At 42.1% G+C, this 21,976-nt stretch overlaps 1 protein-coding gene across 1 annotated transcript in view; it reads right to left on the bottom strand.

Annotated features, from left to right (window-relative positions):
• The window catches only part of LOC126155690 (dynein axonemal heavy chain 8-like), a 622,476-nt gene that overhangs the window by 138,348 nt on the left and 462,152 nt on the right, over positions 1-21,976 (bottom strand). The window contains exon 37 of the mRNA XM_049916245.1: positions 18,055-18,447. Within this exon, the coding sequence (XP_049772202.1) occupies positions 18,055-18,447 (393 nt within the window). The remainder of the gene's footprint in view (positions 1-18,054; positions 18,448-21,976) is intronic.

Here is a 21,976-nt window from a genome sequence, read left to right as displayed (position 1 = left end):
CAACCCGGATTTCTTTACGTAATTAGTACGAATTTTATAATTACCTAAGGGACCTTTAATAGTGAACAATAAAATTGCATTTGCAGATGAAATCATTAGGATAAATGGGTCAGCTATGAGTTGTATAGAAGACAAGGAGCGGCCTTCTGTCTACGACCAGGATGCCGCAGTATTCTCTGCTGTAGTAAAGGCTGTTTGACATTTATAAAAATAATATGGCATGGAGGATAAAAAAGTATAAAGGAAAAGAACAGAATAAGAAGTCTGGTAAACACTAAATATATTCAAACAATTCTCACTAGCAAAATTAGGGCTACATAATTACTTTTCTAACAGTATGGTGGGATCAGATTTCAGCCTGTCCTGTGCTGTCTCCTTGGTTCACGTTTTTTTGTCACAAATTATAGTCACTACTTTTCTCCTTTCGTTGAAGACAATTCTTGCACTGTTCAACACCTCCGATAACAATAACTTGCTGATTTACAGTTTCGAACATGAATTACCTTAATTTTATTAATTAATAATGTTGTCTGCACGCTAGCAAGACCGCTCACTTTTTTAACTTAAAAGTCGACCACCTTTACGTTTTCACATAACAAGCAGAAGCACATTAAAATCTGAAGATCTACAAAAGTTTTCTACCGTCATCTTTTATTTAGATCGAAGCGGAACGACAGTTCAGCTTCTGTTAAAATGTTTCTTTGACTGCGCAATCGATGTATTAGCGTCCGCGCTAGATGCGCATCTTTACAGTTATGTAAATTATACAAAACAAATGTCTTTCAAAGGGTACTCAAAGCTTTCGTAGGACGGAAATACCAATAATATTACAATTTACATCTTTTAAATTCTTTCTAATATATTTACAGATATCTAGTATATACATACAGGGAAGAGGGAAAATTGATGACTTTTGAAAGAAGGGTTTTCAAGAATCTGTTTGTCGAACGTGCTGCATTGCTCTTACAGTTCTTTTTCGAGTTAAGAAGGTGACTGAACTAGGTGGTATATTACCTCAGAATATAATTCCGTACAGTAGGATGCTGTGGACTTGGCAGTTTGGACAGTGCTATAACTTGCTTTGAGAGGGAGTAAACGCAGACTGTAACATATTTTATTTAGTGTTCCATTAATTTTGTTTATATGAGAGTGCCATTTGAAGTTATTTTGAAGCCATAAGCCTAAAAGCTTTGTTTCCAGAGAAGATGAAATTTTGTTGGAGTTTGTCATACTGGTGTAGCATGCACCACCTTTTAAACAGAAATTTAAGAAATTTGTTTTTTGGTGTTTATCATAAGTGCCCCTCAAACCATCTATTTAGCTGTTCTGTAGTCTTAGTAACAGCTGTCTGAAGCTGACTTGGGTTATTTCCTGTAATTAGGATGCTTGTGTCATCCGCAAAAAAAGTGTTTGTTTGTGACTCAATGTTCAGGTCTAGATCATTTACATACAGGAGAAAGAGGATTGGCCCAAGAATGGATCCCTAAGGGACTCCTTTATTTAGAACTTCTGCAGCAAAGAAACATGTTGTGGTGTTTTCTTTTAGTTCGTGTTTTATTTGTATTTTTTGTTTCCTGTTCGTCAAGTAGGAAGTGAACCATTTTAGTGCAGTGCCTCTAATGCCATATACTTGGAGCTTCTCCAACAGTATGTTGTGGTCCAGTATGTCAAAGGCTTTACTTAAGTCTAAAAAAAAATGCCAGTGGCTCTTTGTTTTTGGTCTATTGCTTGCAGGGCATTTTCTATAAAATCATAGATTGCACTGGTTGTTGATTTATTTTTCCTGAATCCATGCTGAGAATACATGGGAATTTTGTTTTGTCTCTAAGCATTTCATTACTTTTTGTATGATTTTACTAAAGCCTGATAATAATGAAACTGTTCTATAGTTTTCTATATTTGTTTTGTCTCCTTTCTTATGGATAGGGACCACTTAAGCAATTTTTAAACTGTCTGGAAATGTGCCTGTCAGAAAAGATGAATTTACTATATCTGCAAGAGGAAGTGAAATGTTTTCAATACATTGCTTTATGGTGTAATGAGGAATACCATCAATCCCTGGTGACATTTTCCTATGAGCTGATGCAGCACTGATGATTTCATCTGGGGTTGTTCCATCAATGTGGATTGAAGAGGAACATGAGTGCACTTTGTTTTTCTGTTTCTTTTTAGTATCTGTTTTGTCACTGACTAACAAATTATTTTTGATCTCTGCAGAGTCATATTTAAAAAGATTTGCGATGTGTTGGGGATCAGTTATAGTCTTGTTCTTATGGTTAAGAGTGATATTTTCCATTTTATGGGACACTTTTATTTGCTTCCTTCTTTAAGACTTTCCATACTGCTTGGCTTTTATATTCTGTTATGAACTTATCAGGGGCCTTTTTTTATTTTATTTATTTATTTATTTATTTTTGGCTGTCATATCACTCTTCTGTACACATTCCTGTATGTAACTGTTTAGAAGAGGGGATATGTTATTGTTTTACCTGTATTTGAGTAATTCTCTTTTCCTCACACTTAAAATTTGGTCCCTATTGCTATCCATAGCTTTGCTTTTTTAGTTGTGCCTGTTATTTCTAGTGTTTTGAGAGGGAATGCAATTTCAAAGTAATCAATGAAGTTGCTAGAGAATTTCTCAAACTTTTTGTTAGTGTCATCTATTCGCAAAACTTCTTCCCACATTTCTCCTGATAACGGGGAGTTGAATGTTTCTATGTTGTGTGTATGAAACTGTCTTGCTGTTATAGTTCTTTTATAGTTCTGGTTGGGCAGTAAGTGGCTTTGGATGGTGACAACTTGAGCTTCATGATCACTAAGGCTTATACTTATACATTTTGTAGTACAACTTAAGTTCACAAGTATGTGATCCAACGCAGAAGCAGTAGTTTTTGTGATTCTTGGTGGGACTGTTATAGTCTGTTTTAAGTTAAAAGTATCTGTGAGGGTGAACAGTAGTTGTTTTCTTTTGCTTGTTCCAAGAAAATCAATGTTGAAGTCCCCACAAAGTACTACTGATTTTTGTCTAGATGAAGCCTGTTTAGGACATATTCAAGCTTACTTAGAAATGAGTCAAAATTTCCATTTGTGGAGCGATAAATACATGCTACAACTGTATTTGCCTCACTGACTTCAATGAGAGCCACCCCAAAGTCTGTTTCTGCACTGAGATGTTGAAACTTATTGATTGATTTATGTTTTAACCCATGCTTGATGAACATTGTGGTACCTCCATTTTTATAGCTGCTTCTACAGAAGTACTTTGCTAGTGTGTATCCTGGTATAGAAAAAGTCAATGTGGTCATTATTTAGCCAGTGTTCTGTAATGCACAGGATATTAGTAAAGTTAAGTTCTGTATTTAGTAAGTAGTTCCCCAAGAAATTAGTTAATTCTAATTATAAGAAACTATGCAAAAAAACCTTGGCTTACTAAAGGAATAAAAATATCTTGCAACCAAAAAAGGGAACTGTATCTAACAACAAGAAGGAGTAATGACCCAGAAACAGCTAAATATTATAAAAACTACTGTGCCACATCAAGAAAGGTTATTAAAAAGTCCAGAAGCATGTACATCATGTCTGAGATTAATACCTCTGATAACAAAATCAAAACAATTTTGAATATTATTACATGGGAGACAGGACAACCAAGAGTACAGGATGATGGCGTCACCATCAAAGCGAATCGAAACTTGATAAACAACAAGCCGGAAGTCGAAAACATTATGAATAATCATTTTTTGAGTGTTGTAGAGAAAATAGGATCTAAATCTTCATTAGAAGAAGCAAGGCAGTTAATGGAAGAGGCCTTACCCACACCATTGCATACAATTGAAATTCCACCCACCTCTCCATTTGAAATTAGGAAGATAATAAACTCTCTAAAGAATAAAAGCTCACATGAGATTTATGGCATTTCCAGCAGGATAATAAAAGCTTGTTCCCAAGAAATAAGTGGGATTCTTAGCCACATATGTAATAGCTCTCTGAAGCAGGGTATTTGCCCAGATAGACTGAAGTATGCCATTGTTATACAACTGCATAAAAAAGGGGATACGTCTGATGTCAACAACTACCGCCCAATCTCTCTTCTGACTGCCTTATCCAAAATTCTTGAAAAAGTAATGTATTCTAGAGTAGCTTCACACCTTTGTAAAAATAAAGTTTTAACAAAGTTGTCAGTTTGGTTTCCAGAAGGATTTTTCAACGGAAAATGCTATATATACTTTCACTAATGAAATATTAAATGCTCTGAGTAACCAGAAGTCACCCGTTAGGATTTTTTATGATTTATCAAAGGCTATTGATTGTGTAAATCATGGAATACTTCTAGATAAGCTCAAGTACTGTGGTATGAATGGGACAGGGCTCAAATGGTTTAAATCATACCTAACTGGAAGAGTGCAGAAAGTTGAAATAAACAGTTCACATAATATGCAAAAAACTGGTGATTTCTCAAAGTGGGGAACAATCAAGAATGGGGTGCCACAAGGTTCAATCTTGGGTCCTCTGCTGTTCTTAATATATATTGATGACTTGCCATTCTATATTCACGAAGATGCAAAGCTGGTACTTTTTGCCGATGGTACAAGTATACCTATAACACTCGCAGTAAGGTGAGCAAGGCTTTATTGTTGAGCAGCTGATTCGGCACAAAACGTCAGAAAAAGGAGACTAGTCCGATAAATGATTTTAACTGTTTTTTTGTTTGTGGGCTGTGGAAATTCTTTGATCGCTTGTATCTTCTTGGTATCAGGCATTATTCCGGAAGCTGATATGATGTAACACTTAATTGTATGCAATAACAGAACAAAAGTGCTTTTGATCTGTGAAATTTCATTGTAACATATTGTGTAAACAAACAGACATCTGTGTCACTATGTGATATAAAAAAAACCAGTAATCATGTAATACAACTGTATCAAAGTCATGCTGTAAGCAATACTAACAGGAACTATAATAGTGTGTTGGTATTTGCGGAGGAAGTGTGAACTTTGAGAACTGTATTAGTGATCAACTTGGACAGTGAACACTTATGTGCTGTACAACTGAAAAAACGCGAGGTACAAACATCAGCTAAACATATCTGTGTGCAGTGATCGGAAACACAAAACTGTGATCAGTGTGTGTTCGAAACTGTACAGACAACATTTTTAGTTTGGACGCTACCTCCTGTGCGCCAACAATTAATATGACGTCACGGACCACGTAGTAGCACGTTACTGCAATGGCAACTACGGTCGAACGCCGTCAAACAAAAATTGTGAAACATAGATATTCCATACGAACTGATGACAACAGGGATGTGCAGTGCTTACTTCAGCATCATATCTTCTGCATCATTCAGCACCAGTACGTGCAAACGAACACGAAAATACCAAGTAACTGAGCCTGTGCCTCGATGATGCAATAATGTTGACTAATCAATTCTTACCCACAGCCACAACCTCTTAAAAAATCCGTTCTATAACATATGTGCATTTGTTTCATGATTTGCACGAGTCAACATCCTCTCCCGTGCTGAAAACTTTAACGAGCGGTGCGCAACAATGCAGACGCACGATGCAGACAAAATAACGTCGTTCCGTACTCCACATCCTGACCGTCACCTACGGACAAGAAAGAAGACAACAGTTTCCAGCCGACGCTCCATGGCAATGGGCACGAGGCATAGCGGTAGCGACATACAGCGTCATCCATACCACACGACGAGAAATTCGCCGACAAAAATAAAAAAAAAAACCCTCAAAATATTACCAACACAATATAAAAAATTTGATGAACACTTTCATATAAAAACTATATGTTTGTTTCTTCTTCAGAAAATTTTATATTTGATGAATATATGAAATTTGTTATGAACAATCCAAACCACCCGGGTTCGATTCCCGGCGGGGTCAGGGATTTTCTCTGCCTCGTGATGGCTGGGTGTTGTGTGCTGTCCTTAGGTTAGTTAGGTTTAAGTAGTTCTAAGTTCTAGGGGACTTATGACCACAGCAGTTGAGTCCCATAGTGCTCAGAGCCATTTGAACCATTTTTTGAATCCAAACCAATTCAAAAGTAATAGCAGTGTACATGGCTACAACACTAGGAGAAAGGATGATCGTCACTACTCAAGGTTAAATATAACTTTGGCTCAGAAGGGGGTTAATTTTGCTGCCACAAAAGTCTTTGGTCACTTACCTAATAGCATCAAAAGTCCGACAGATAGCCATATAGCATTTAAAAGGAAATTAAAAGAATTTCTTAATGGCAACTCCTTCTACTCATTAGATGAATTTTTGGATATACACTCCTGGAAATTGAAATAAGAACACCGTGAATTCATTGTCCCAGGAAGGGGAAACTTTATTGACACATTCCTGGGGTCAGATACATCACATGATCACACTGACAGAACCACAGGCACATAGACACAGGCAACAGAGCATGCACAATGTCGGCACTAGTACAGTGTATATCCACCTTTCGCAGCAATGCAGGCTGCTATTCTCCCATGGAGACGATCGTAGAGATGCTGGATGTAGTCCTGTGGAACGGCTTGCCATGCCATTTCCACCTGGCGCCTCAGTTGGACCAGCGTTCGTGCTGGACGTGCAGACCGCGTGAGACGACGCTTCATCCAGTCCCAAACATGCTCAATGGGGGACAGATCCGGAGATCTTGCTGGCCAGGGTAGTTGACTTACACCTTCTAGAGCACGTTGGGTGGCACGGGATACATGCGGACGTGCATTGTCCTGTTGGAACAGCAAGTTCCCTTGCCGGTCTAGGAATGGTAGAACGATGGGTTCGATGACGGTTTGGATGTACCGTGCACTATTCAGTGTCCCCTCGACGATCACCAGTGGTGTACGGCCAGTGTAGGAGATCGCTCCCCACACCATGATGCCGGGTGTTGGCCCTGTGTGCCTCGGTCGTATGCAGTCCTGATTGTGGCGCTCACCTGCACGGCGCCAAACACGCATACGACCATCATTGGCACCAAGGCAGAAGCGACTCTCATCGCTGAAGACGACACGTCTCCATTCGTCCCTCCATTCACGCCTGTCGCGACACCACTGGAGGCGGGCTGCACGATGTTGGGGCGTGAGCGGAAGACGGCCTAACGGTGTGCGGGACCGTAGCCCAGCTTCATGGAGACGGTTGCGAATGGTCCTCGCCGATACCCCAGGAGCAACAGTGTCCCTAATTTGCTGGGAAGTGGCGGTGCGGTCTCCTACGGCACTGCGTAGGATCCTACGGTCTTGGCGTGCATCCGTGCGTCGCTGCGGTCCGGTCCCAGGTCGACGGGCACGTGCACCTTCCGCCGACCACTGGCGACAACATCGATGTACTGTGGAGACCTCACGCCCCACGTGTTGAGCAATTCGGCGGTACGTCCACCCGGCCTCCCGCATGCCCACTATACGCCCTCGCTCAAAGTCCGTCAACTGCACATACGGTTCACGTCCACGCTGTCGCGGCATGCTACCAGTGTTAAAGACTGCGATGGAGCTCCGTATGCCACGGCAAACTGGCTGACACTGACGGCGGCGGTGCACAAATGCTGTGCAGCTAGCGCCATTCGACGGCCAACACCGCGGTTCCTGGTGTGTCCGCTGTGCCGTGCGTGTGATCATTGCTTGTACAGCCCTCTCGCAGTGTCCGGAGCAAGTATGGTGGGTCTGACACACCGGTGTCAATGTGTTCTTTTTTCCATTTCCAGGAGTGTAGTAAGTGGGTAATTTCCCAACCTCCACACACACACACACACACACACACACACACACACACACACACACACACACACACACACAAATGTTGAATGTCATGTAATATTTTGTCTAATGTAATATCTTGTATAGACACCTTTTGTTAACCTGACTAGTCCACATCTTTACGAAGTGTCATATTCATGATCTATGGCACAAGTACTAAACTAATCTAATCTAATCTAAAACTTTGTTTGTTATTGACTGAATATTTTTATGGGAAACAGAAAAATGTTTGTTGCTGTTGTTTATTTGATTACCAGTACTGGGATTTGCATTAACATTTGAGATTCCTAAGGGCATTTTTATTATATAACTGACCTCATACTTGTCTGGTAAGGATCTGTCCATAAAAAACCATATGTGTGGGACAATTTTAAAGTCTCCTATGGTATGTCACATACAAAATTAAGCAGTCTATAAAATGTCCTGTTTTACGCCCTATAATGACAATAAATATCAGATTGGCAGGAACCACGAATTGGTACCAATTTCAAAAGTTTAGCAATGTTGGGTTAATTAGAAGATAACTTCATCTTTTTCATGTGGAACAACACTAACAAACAGATCAGACCCAGCAAGTTGATGATTCAACCATTTACATAAGTCTATTTATTCCAGAGAAGTCACATTTCATTTCTGTTGCTTCAGTACGAATATGACGAAAACTTTATGTGTACTGTAATGTCGCCTGTAAGTTATCCCGCATGTTGGTATCCACTCTAACAATTGCTATTCACACGATTTACATAAGGTCACATCTCGTCCCGTAAAATTACTTTTGCTTAACGTGAAAAATTGTCTAATTTACATCTTCTAATTAAGCTTTATATAAAAAAAATAATATACACCTCTATATAACTGCTTAAACATTTCCCACCTTGACTTAAACGTGTCCATCTCCGGTAACAGATCTCAACATTTAACTTGACAGTGCTGTCGGCGCGACACAATGACGCAACCACCAGAAGAGACATGTAACAATAATCAGAAATACTTCTACTCTTTGAGGAATACAAGTGCCCTCGGGAATATTTCGGCAACTATCTGCAATATCACTAATATTGCCCAGGCAAACCATATGGCTATTGCCATACCTAATATTGCTACAACCGTCTATTGCACTCTCAATGCAGCAATGTTGACGAGCTTTGTCTGTGGCAATAAAATATGGACCAGAAAGCGTTTCAACGGGGCTATGCTTTTGCTACAAGATGGACGAATTCGAGCTAGTGTTAAGCCATCCTAGTTTTACATCACACAAGGAGTAAAGTTAGAAACAACAACAGAAATAGTGCTGTGGACGCGGTTTTATTTTATTTTTGTAATAAACGTAATGCTTCAGAAAATTTAACTCATGAACTGATGCCGGATACACACCTGTCCCAGAATTTTACCACAATGTCGAAACACGATTTCCAATATTGCTCATCCCCTTAGCTGACCTCGATAGATATTGGTCAAAGTCAATAGACAGACAGATAGCAGAAAAGATTAAGAAAATAACGTTGTTCACTCATGAAAACTTTTTTGTCTCTATGATACAACATTTTTATGATTGCAGACCTTCTCCCCCAGAGACCAAAATCCTGAATTCGGCTCTGGTATTCTTAATTGCTCAGTATTCTTCCGAGCTAACCCTCATCCCTACACGAATAGCAGCGACCCGCGAGCGTGTCGGGACGGGTCTCCACCGGCTGATTGGCACATTCCAATTTGCCACAGTCGCTCTGCGCTTAGCGTTATTGTGACATTGTGTAACACATGACACAGACATAAGAATAGCTGTGGTAGTCTATACAGGGTAGTCAGAAACAGTCTGTGAGTCTCACAAGCTTGTGAGGGTGATGCGGGGTAGATTGTGCTGAGAAACAATTGTTAATAAAAATTCGGTAAGTTGCGCCGTTTTCGAGTTATTAACATTGAAGTTAGCCGAGGTCGTTGCAAGCTCGCGGGCCGCCTCGTCATGAGACGCGACAGCAGCGATCCTAGCGCATAAAGTCAAAAGTATAGCGTCCGTGACATCATTGTAGGATTACCGCACCCATTTGAATTATACTGATTTCCCGACAAGTCACGCCAACAAATTATTCCTCAAAGCACGCATTTTTGAGTGTACATTCTTGCTACGTTTTACATTAGCCGTCTTAGTTTGTGCCACAAAATCCTTTACCGACATTAGTAAATAAAAAAAAAGAATGTTCACGGCACGTAAATGAATATGAACATACGGAGATGGGTTACCAGACATCTTTAAATGTTATCATGTTATAAAAACAAGTTGTTGCGCCTATTTCATTATAAATTACCTCCAGTTTCAACAGCTGCTGTGTTCTAATACGTCTGTAACAGATACCAATTATTTAGTAATGTTAAGAAAGAACAAGGTAAACGAAATACGGCAATGAGATGGGTAATCTCAGGTGGCTGCCCACTCGTGATCTATGCTATGAAAACAACTGACACTAATTGTATCCAGCGGGCCTCTTGAATTTGCGCTCACAACAGCACAAGCTACCCTGTAACGCCCTTACAAGCTTTTCAGACCGTTTTTGATTACCTCGTATATCCCTGTAGTATATCTTCTTATTCCGCCTTATACTTATTTTTCGGGCTTACGTCATTAGCTTGTGCGTTCTTTACTTCATCACCAAAAAAAGCCTAAGAAAAGCTAGACAGGCCGTACTTGTATATATTTGGCCGGACACGACCATAAAAACCCGGACATGTTCGGTTAAGGCCACACGTCTGGGAACTCTAAATCTACCGCATCACTAAGGTGCACTGTTCACCACTAAGCCTCTCAGTACCAGAAGTTACAATGCTTCGGTAGAAGGATTGAATGATTTCAATAACGTAAGGTTAAGTAAGAATACATTTTTATTCAGATTTTATGTTTATATTCCGAACTTATAGACAACATATTGCAGTATTTGTGCTCTGTCTCATTACTAGAGTTCTGTTGCTTCAGGACGTCTCCCACAACAATAAACTGCGATCAGATGCTCCATACAGTCACTCTAATGGAGCGGGGTATGAGACAGGTAGACATCGCAGCGAATCTACGCTTGAGTCTAAGTGACGTCCCTGGAATCTGGAACAAGTTTCTATAGACAGTATCAATTGAGGACCGCCACAGAAGTGCCCGCGAAAGAAAAACAAGTGTGCAGGACAAATGTCTGCATATAACAGCAAGCAGAAACCACCAACACAATGATACACGTATACAGCGGCAGTTCCAAACAGCTACATGAGTGCACGTGTCAAAACAATACGACGTAAGACCTTAACTTTTCCCGGCGAATCGAATGTTCAAATAACTTGCCACAGGAGACTATCAAGAGTCTTAATTCTTACTGTGCTGTACCACCTAGATTATATGGCCTCCCTAAGGTCCATAAAGAGGCTGTCCCGTTGAGGCCTATTGTTTATAATATTGGTGCTCCGACATATCGTGTGGCTAAACATCTTGCTAGTTTGTTGAGCCCACTAGTATTAGGTGTGAACACCACATTAAGAACTCTGCAGATTTCTTACGTCGATTGCAGGGATTGCGTTTGAATGACTCTGATATTTTAGTCAGTTTTGATATGGTTTCTCTTTTCACTCGCGTTCCTCTCTCCGATTCGTTGCAGCTAGTTGGGGTTAAGTTTGGTGTCGAGTTAACAAATTTGTTTCGACATGTGCTGACTTCCACTTACTTTTTATTAAATGGTCAGTACTACGAACAGACTGATGGAGTTGCAATGGGAAGCCCGTTGTCACATATTGTGGCCAATTTGTTTATGGAGGACTTCGAGGAACGTGCATTGGAGTCAGCGACCTTGAAACCTGCGTGTTTTCTCAGAAATGTAGACGATACTTTTGTTGTGTGACCTCATGGTAGTGAGAATTTAAACCGGTTTTTGGAACATCTGAATTCAATCCACCCGAATATTCAGTTCACTATGGAAGTGGAAAAGAATGGATGCCTTCCCTTCCTTGATGTGTTGGTCAAAAGCATGACTGATGGTACGTTGGGACATTCTGTTTATAGGAAGCCCACCCACACTGACTTGTATCTGCGAGCTGATAGTTGTCATCATCCAGCTCAGCGTGAAGAAGTACTTCGCACCTTGGTCCACAGGGCCCATGTTATCTCAGACCCTGAAAGTTTGGCGGCTGAGCTAGCACATCTCGAAGTCACCTTTCGTCAGAATGGTTATAGTGAGAGGCAGATCAAACGTGCGTTGCGCCATCAGCCTTCTGTGCAACGGGTGAGTGACGATAACAACGAAGTGGCACCTAAGTCTACGGCCTTTTTGCCTTACGCAGGAAGCATTTCCAACAGGAATGGCCGTATTTTGCGGAAACATGATGTGAAATGTGTTTTTCGACCACCTTCTAAAATTAAGGCCCTGTTGGCGTCCGTAAAAGATGATCTTGGTTTGCGTAAGGCTGGGGTCTATCGTATTCCTTGCAGTTGTGGCATGTCATATATTGGTCAGACAATCAGGACCGTGGAAGACCGGTGTATTGAACATAAGCGTCATACACGCTTACAACAGCCGAGCAAATCCGCTATTGCAGAACATTGCCTTGACACCGGTCATCCTATGGAATACAACAACACGGATATTCTGGCTTGCACTTCAGGCTATTGGGATAGTGTTTTTTAAGGAAGCTGTTGAAATCAGACTATCAAGCAACCTTATAAACAGAGATGGTGGATTTTATTTAAATGCTGCTTGGAATCCGGCTCTGTCTCTCATCAAAAAACAGAGGGACAGAATTAGTGCTACCTCACCTGTTGGTTAATAGTAACCATCGATATTTCTGATGTTGGTTATCTTTGGTTGTGTTGACACTTGTTCTGTGTGTGGTGTCTTCCTTGTTTTTCCTCTATGAACCGAGGTATTAAATTTGCTTGTACATTTTTCCTCCCTTGCATTTGTGCCTTGAGAATGGCAGGGTGTGCTCCTGTCGAAATATCGGCGGTGCTCGACGACGTCACCCGGCAGCAAGCCCGTAAGTTATTTGAACAATACGATGTAGTCTCAATGAGCAGGGATTACGTGCCAGAAGAGCTCTCAAGGCTCATTTTCTTTGCTGTGTTTGCTGAAGGCTCTTGTCTCATGGGCCTGAGCCCACTCTTGGTGGATTAAGCAGCAGTGGGACACAACTATCTTTTTTTATGAGACCCTGTCAACACCGATATTCGTATATGGAGGCAACGCGGACAACGTTTAAACCACAATGCATCGTCGACCGCCTCCCCTTATCAATGTGGTTCAGTAATTTTTTTGCGGTGGAATCATGTAAGGCCATACGATACCCCTTAAAGCAATACATGGGGGAATGACTGGTGCGATGTATCGGGACGATATCGTTGCACGCATTGTGGCTCCATTTGGTAAACATATTGGAGCGCGATACACGTTGATGGACGGCAACACACAAGTCCAGCAACACAATCTTCTGCACCATAGATTCAGTTGGATGGAATGGCGTCCATATTCTCCAGATCCAAACTGCATTGGGAATACATGGGCCGTGCTGAAACGAGCGGTTTGCAATTGTCCTGTCACACCTGAGACATTACAGGACATCATAGGGGCCGCTCTGGAGGAATGGGACGAATTCCACAGGCTATCTGGACAATGTGGTGAGGTGTGTGCCTAACCGCTTTCAAAAGTATTTCCATTCACGAGGGGAGGGGGGGGGGGGTTTAGTTGGTTCATAAACGATGTGTCATGCAAGATGACAGTGAGAAGGCTGTGGTTGCAGTGGACTATTTTGTATGGTTTTATTTATTTATTTGCATTTACCATGTGAAAATGTGTTTATCATAATTTTTTTTCTTATGACTGAAACTGACAGTACTAAATAAGTTATGTTTCCTATTACGTCCAGTATTGACAATAAAGCTACATGCAACAGATATTTTGACCACTGTATGTGGCTGTATGTACGAGCACAAACTTTCGAACGAAAGCGGAACGATATTGTTTTCGCTTAGACACATAACTATACCTGAGCCATGTAGCGACTTGTGCTACACCTTGTGTTTAGCTTGCATTGGTTTTCCTTTTCTTCCTCTGACATGTTTGTTTTGCCGGCCGCGGTGGTCTAGCGGTTCTGGCGCTGCAGTCCGGAACCGCGGGACTGCTACGGCCGCAGGTTCGAATCCTGCCTCGGGCATGGGTGTGTGTAATGTCCTTAGGTTAGTTAGGTTTACGTAGTTCTAAGTTCTAGGGGACTTATGACCTAAGATGTTGAGTCCCATAGTGCTCAGAGCCATTTTGAACATGTTTGTTTGATATGTCGCCTGTCATTAAGTGGCTGCTTGGTTGTCTTTTCCCTCTGCTATCGATATCTGCGTTTTTGCTTCCAGGAAACTGCTATGGAGGAAGTGAGATTCTTTGACCGGTTGCAACCTCGTGTGGTGGCGCGGAAGTAGGGTGGGGGGGGGGGGGGTTGTGTGCAGAGTGTGGTGGATACGGGAGGGCAGTGTGGCTCTCCAACGCGAAGCAGGTGTGGTCGGTTGTACCGAGTCGCCACGTGATTTATGTCGGTTGTGTGTAACGAGCGGGTCGAGTTGACAGAAGAGCTCCCCGTGTGTTGGTTGTATACAGAATCGCCCCACGAGTAGTTGCTGTTCATTTAGCCTTGGTGGGACGTTAACAAGCTTCTTTAAATCCTCCGTTTCAACACTGGAGTTTAAAAGGAGACACCTAACATGAAGGAGCGGTCACCACCCGTCAACGTTGCAGAGAAGACGTGAACTCCGGTGACAGAGCGTGTTGTCGCGTGACTGTGGCGTCTTGGGTACGCTGGCGACGCGTGCGCGGTCGGATGTGTGGATCCTTGCCATCGGAGGTCGTGTACTGCCTGTTTGAGCATAATTGCAAGTTAAGTTCGTGGAAGGTTTAGTCATTAAGTAATAATTTTGTGTAACCAGCGTCTCTTCTGCCTTGTGGCCTCCGGCGACCGGGTTTCCTGTCCCCGGCACCAGTGTAATTGAAGACTGTGATCTTTCCTCCTCCTCTCGTTACTGTCCGATGGGAGGTGTAGTTTTGGCAGTTTAATTGTTTCGCTATTCTGTCGTGGGTTATGAGTAAATTCATGCTTCTTGTTGGTTGATCATGTGGTCACTCATTCAGGACTGTGTGGTGTAATGTTTCCTTGCACGAGGTTAGCTCTAATTCTGTCAGCAAGTTAAGCCATCTTATAACAAGTTTTCTCTGGCTAAAAGTCGGTGCAGTGACCAGCCTAAGAGTGGCAATGTTGTTTATGGGCGTATTTAAATTGGTCAGTATTCTGTCTACCCTGAGCATCCCTGAGTGGGTGATTTGTGGCCACCTTACACGGGTCCGTCATATCTGTTGTATTCTAATGATATTCTAGGACACTTATGTTTAAAATTTTTTTAATTCCTCCAAGTTTGTAAATTCCTTTTATTGCCATTAATCGTGTGTTTGCTGAGACCTGTTTAATTTTTTTAATGGCGGTGTTGGTAGCTTCACTACCTCACCGTACTTTATTAACAAAGTTCTGTATTTACTTTAGTAGCCTGTTTACTAATGTTCTTTAAATTTTTTAAAATTGTTGTATTGCTATAAATTACTTTGATTGGCGTTAGCGGCGTGTTTTAAAAGGTAGTTTATTGCCGTACTGCTAGCTTCTGTTTTTTATTTTTTTTAAATTTTAAACTGTTGTATTGCTATAAATTACTTGATTGCCGTTAGTGGCGTGTTTTAAAAGGTTGTTTATTGCCGTACTGCTAGTTTCTGTGTTTAAAAAAAAAATTTAGATTGTTGTATTGCTATAAATTACTTGATTGCCGTTAGCGGCGTGTTTAAAAGGCACTTTATTGCCGTACTGCTAGTTTCTGTAAGATACGAATAAAACATTTGTGAAAATTTCAACTCGACAGTAAACTACTAGAAATTTGGCCCCGTTTCCCAACTTGTGGTGTGGCTTGTAGTAACCGTAACCATATGTGTGTCAGTACCGCTGTCGGTGAGAGAAGTAAGAGCTGAGAGCGAGAGGAAAGCATTTATAAACAGGAGAGAGATAGATATTGCCTTGCAGTACGAAATATTCTCCATCCCTGGGGTCCGCAGCTCGTGGTCTAGTGGCTGGCGTTGCTGCCTCTCGTTCACTAGGTCCTGGTTCGATTCCCGGCTGGATTGGGGATTTTCTTCCCCGGGGACTGGGTGTTTGTGTTATCATCATCATCATCATTCATGACAACAGCTTGAACGGACTGTGTACAAATTGGGACTTTGTATGGGCACTGATGACCGCACAGTTGAGCGCCCCACAATCCAATCATCATCATCACCATCACCCTTGGGTACAACATCGACAACCCCTCGGCAATACATCAGCAACTCCCTGCAACGTCAGCGAGATTGCCCAGCCATACAGCAAAAATGCCGTCTATTGCACTCACAACGCAGAAATGTTGACGGCAACGCTATTGGAGCCAAATATACCGTAAAATATGGCCCATATAAACGCACCTTAACCCTAGCAATATTAAGGCATTTTCCGTAACACGCATTACCAAGGAGGGAACGTGGGAGGTACTTTGTGCCCGACCAAAAAAATTAAAAAAAGCAGAATTCATTAGTTGCTGTTGAATTATATTAACAACATACCTTTTTACACTGAAGAGCCAAAGAAACTTGTACACCTGCCTAATATCGTGTACGGCCTCTGTAAGCACGCAGAAGTGCCGCAACACGACGTGGCATGGACTTGACTAAAGTCTGAAGTACTGCTGGAGGGAATTGACACCATGAATCCTGCAGGGCTGTCCATAATTCCGTAAAAGTACGAGGGCGTGGAGATCTCTTCTGAACAGCACGTTCCAAGGTAACCTAGATATGCTCAATAATCGATGGGGAGCTTGGTGGCCAGCAGAAGTGTTTAATGTACCTGGAGCCACTCTGTAGCAATTCTGGACGTGTGGAGTGTCGCATTGTCCTGCTGGAATTGCCCAAGTCCGTCGGAATGCCGAATGGATATGAATGGATGCAGGTGATCAGAAAGGATGCTTACGTACGTGTCACCTGTCAGATTCGTATCTAGACGTATCAGGTGTACCATATCACTCCAACTGTACACACCCCACACCATTATAGAGCCTCCACCAGCTTGAATAGTCTCCTGTTGACATGCAGGGTCCATGGATTCATGAGGTTGTCTCCATACCTGTACACGTCCATCGGCTCGATACAATTTAAAACGAGACTCGTCCGACCAGACAACATGTTTCCAGTCATCAACAGTCCAATGTAGGTGTTGACGGGCCCACACAAGGCGTAAAGCTTTGTGTCGTGCAGTCATCAAGGGCACACGAGTGGGCCTTAGTCTCCGAAGGGCCATATCGATGATGTTTCATTGAATGGTTTGTACGCTGAGACTTGTTGATGGCCCAGCGTTGAAATCTGCGGAAGTTTGCAGGAGAATTGCACGGTGAACGATTCTCTTCAGTCGTCGTTGATCCCGTTCTTGCAGGACCTTTTTCCGGCCGCGGCGATGTCGGAGATTTGATGTTTTACCGGATTCCTGATATTTACGGTACACTCGTGAAATGGTCATATGGGAAAGTCCCCACTTCATAGCTACCTCAGAGATGCTGTGTCCCATCACTCATGCATCGACTATAACACCACGTTCAAACTCACTTAAATCTTGACAACCTGCCATTGTAGCAGCAGTAACCGATCTAACTGCAGGAGACACTTGTCTTCGACCGCAGAGCCGTATTCTACCTGTTCACGTATCTATGTATTTGAATATACATGCCTATACTAGTTTCTTTGGCGCTTCAGTGTAAGAGGTACTGATGTGCAAGTAGGTTTCAGACTCTGAAAATTCTTTTAGCACACTCTCAGCAGTATCAACTGACTATCAATAACGTGTAATGTGGACCTTATGATTACCACAAAAACTTACAAAAAAAACAAATTTCGTTCATTGTTGTTGACTTTTACTGTCATCGTACATTTTAAGGAGATGCTGATGTGTAAGTAACACACTGAACATGGAAATACTGAATGCATTCACGGAGGAAAATGGCGTCTGCTACCGAGAATTACATTTTTGGTTAAGTGTAATGAAAAAATTAAATCATATATGGAATCTGGTAGAAGAAATCATTAAAAATAATACATTTTTCATAATCTTGAAATATAAAGTAACTGACTAGATTACGGTATTTTCGAAAGGTCGGAATAAAGTATACCCCTCCCCCCTTAGTACTGCGGCGGTTAACAGCGTGAAGAAAAGCAAGGGCAGTGAGGTGTGACCTGCTGCATGCTGGCGGTGAGCAGCTTCCTGGCGTGCACCTCCTGGCCCTGCCCCATGGAGATGGCGCTGCAAGGCACCTCGAGGCGGCGGGCCAGCCCCTCGATGAGCGGCGTGGGGTCGCTGCCCATGCTCAGCAGGCACACCAGCGGCGTGAGCGCGCGAGACTCCTCCAGCATCGGCTCCATCACCGTCACCACCGGGTCCGCGTAGCGCTGCCCCAGTGACGCAGCCACGTACTTGCGCGACTGCGCCAGCGTGCGGTCCGGGCACCACGCGCGCACCAGCATCAGCCGCCGGAACACGTCCAGCGACTCGTAACCGTCTGGCATCACCTCCTCCTCGGGTGCCTCCTTATCGTACCACGCTCGCCAAGCTTTCTCGTTCACAGCCACCTGCACGTCAAACACCACCATGTATATGTGTGTGTGTGCGTGCGTGTGCGTGTGGGCACGCATGTTCACTTGCAGGTGCAGGACGCTCCCTATTATTCGGGGGAGAAAGCTTTGACGATGTTGGCTATAGTCTGATTTAAATTACTTGATAGTTGACACTTCACGTGTTGGAAGTGTCTTCCTCCAATCAGAGCGCTCAACCACAGCTGAACGGTTCGCCGTTGCCAAACTGCCACAACAAATGATCAGTTAACTTCCAATGCCTTGTCTGCCTTTTGTTCTTGTTGTAGTTTGATCTCGAATCCTGAGTCCGGCCCTTTTATTTCGCATTTCATCTCTCACTCTCTCTCCCTCTCTCTCTCTCCCACACACAGACAGACACACACACACCACACACACACACACACACACACACACACACACACACACACATTCACATACACAAAACGATGGTAATGAGCTATGCACATTTGTTACACACCACTAGCCAAAGACTACTGGATCCTTTCGCGTAAGACGCGATTCATATTCAGTTATCATCACAGAGATCGGCCTACAGTAGGTAAACTTCATACTACATGGTGTAAAACCGAACTTTTTGACGGCGGAAAATGATCGTTGCAAGTGGTTATGTAGATATATCAATATAAGAACATAATTTTAAGGTTCTCCTTGGAGCAGTGGTAATTCTTGTAATGGTACTTGAATTACGTAACCATTACGGCACCTCACCTCAGCCTCTCGATACCAGCAATATTCTACTGTGTTTCTGTAAAGTAGTTAACATATTTCTGAGACAACATTCAGATTTGATTTCATTAATGTAGAGGTACTTTGATACATCGATATGTTTATGTTGCAATGATATTATTCTTATATGTATTCTTTCTTTTGTCACTATGATCTTTGTCGTACTTGTAACTCTGATTTTTGGGCGGTTATTAGAGAGTCAAGTCTTGGTCGTCATGTTGGAAAGACGCAAATTGTAGTCAGTTTATAAAATGTGAACTTCAACAGTGAGGAAGATATTTTCATGTATGTTTTATATTGTGAAGTGATGTTTTGTGAGTTACGTGATATTGCAACAAAAGTAATAAAAAAGAAGTGTAACTTAAATTCGGAGTGCTGATTACTTTTTTACATCACCATTGTGCTAACTTGCGAAAGTTTAATCTTCAAGAATGGTTTATGAAACACATCTATAAAACTTTTGAATATCGCTGAATAACACCTAAGCCTCTTTGCATCCGAGCTTGGAATCATCACTACCTAGATTTTCGACGATTGAGCCATGAGTTTACAACGAGACCAGCGTGGGAAACACGAAAAGATGAGTGCCTAGTTTATCCATTATTTCATGAAATGACTTTATTAACTGTGCTCTAATGACACCAGCCACATAATATAACTTTGTTGTTGCCCGAAAATGCAAAATTCAGCAGCGTGATCAACACTACAAATCATAATTAATTTTTGCCCTTTGTTGTGGTAGTGTTGTTAGAGTTTCAGTCTAGGTGGAAAAGGATGCGGGTGCGAGTATCACCAGATAGTAACATTTTTATTCTTTTTTAAATCTTTACCAAAATGAATGAAATTATAATTTTCAATTAATTGTTCTCTGTGTAATTTTTGTATTTTTAGTCTTTTGATGCATCATTTTCATCGTCGTACTGACTTCATTTGCTCTTATTTTTCTTCCTATCATTATTCTTTCTTTTGGAATCTGCTCGTGTCGCCCATAACCTGTGAAAGAGTTCCACCCAGGACTGCCCATCGGTGTATATCGCATGAGCTCACGTAGCAAAAGCGAGAAGTTGCAGTCCACTTTTAGCGCTGAAACTTAATTTTGTTCTGTCTTGAGTTTGCTCGTACAGATCAACTTTAATCGCGGTGAGCAAAGCGAGCGTGATTAATAGTTCTGCCACAGGTTACTGACCGCCATTTTCTCGGATGCAGAGTGTAAAAATGCTTTGTCTACTGCTGTTCAGTCATTGGTCATTTAAAATCAACTGTGGTCAGAGCATCTCGCGTTCCCGCCATACCTGATTGCAGCAGCTACCAACATTGCTCCGCATTGCATGAACAGCATGTGAGCACTTGTGAAGTGATCCGATACGTGTTTGCGTATTGCCTTTAACCCAGCGGTTGCTGATGTGGCAACACTGCAGCGCCAAGTGACAGACGCCGACTATCAAGTAATCTTAAACAGACTATAGACTGACTAGGCTTGTCCACGAAAAATTGACCATTCGTGGGGTGGCTGTCGGGAACGGCAAGAGGCGTGCCTTGTTCCGTATGAAGGCTGTCGATGGAGCTATGAGAAGCAGTGCTGAAATTAGTATAGGGGTTCGACATTTTAAGGTATTAATTTCTATTTTCGACACAATCACTTTATGATACAATCATAACCAGTTTCGGCCTTCATGGGTCATCTTCAGATGCTATGGACGGCATTTTATGAACAAGTTTTCATCAAATGCCGCCCATAGCATCTGAAGATGGCCTTCGAAGGCGGAAACCGGTTACGATAGTATCATAAAAGAAAAAAAAAATCCGCAAACGGGCTGTCGGTTCTTCAGTATTTGTTTTGATTTCTTTCAAAACAGAATTTGGTTCTACAGCGATGTGTTTCTGATTACTTCGTATATGTATCGCACTCTCTCCACTGTATTGTGAATATGTTACTATATTCTGACAGCTTTTTGCTCACAGCCTTAATGTTGGGTGGAGTAAATGATTCCATATTTGTTTTTGTATCTTACAAAACAGAAACTGCTTTCACTACATTGCGTTCTGTGAACATTTGTTCCTGCCTAACAGACCAACTGTGCGATTGGATTGAATAGTTTCCAGCAAGCAGAATACAGTATGTCATTCTAAGTGGAGAGAAACCATCTGACGTAGTGTTACAGGTCCATTAAGTTTCAAAATATATATAAATGATATAGCGCACAACATTGTGAGGTTCCAAGAAGCTTTTTGTAAATGATACTGTTGTATAGAGAGAAATCGCAACGCTAGAAAATTTTAGCGAAATGTAAGAACAACCGGAGAGGATCGACACTTCGTGAGCGAGTGTCAACTGACCCTCAACGTAAACAAACATGTATGTGGTGTCTGTTCTTTCGGCCAAGTCCGAAAGAACAGCCACCATTGTGATCCTGCAGCCACTATCAATCAAAACACAAGAGAATTAAAGACATTATCTGCCAGTTGGCACTGATTTAAATCAATGTGAAAAGTTGAAAACTTGTGCTGGACCGGGTCTCCTGCTTATTAGACAAATGCGCTGACCACTGCGGCATCCGGTCACCGTGGTCATCGCAGCTGTACTGATTACCCTAGTACGCCTCCCACACATTCAACTTATCCACACACTATTGATATAGTGCCTCTTGCCCATTATTCTCATTGTTCGCTGCATTTCTCCGGTTTCCGCAAGATATCGAGCGTAGTGTACATCTTCACTCAAGGGAGCACTGGCCATCGTCGCCCTAATGATATATGTGGTGTCCGTCATTTCGAATTC

Source organism: Schistocerca cancellata, chromosome 2 (genome assembly GCF_023864275.1).
Source record: "Schistocerca cancellata isolate TAMUIC-IGC-003103 chromosome 2, iqSchCanc2.1, whole genome shotgun sequence".
NCBI lineage: Eukaryota > Metazoa > Arthropoda > Insecta > Orthoptera > Acrididae > Schistocerca > Schistocerca cancellata.
This window is presented reverse-complemented; position numbering and strand designations above follow the sequence as displayed.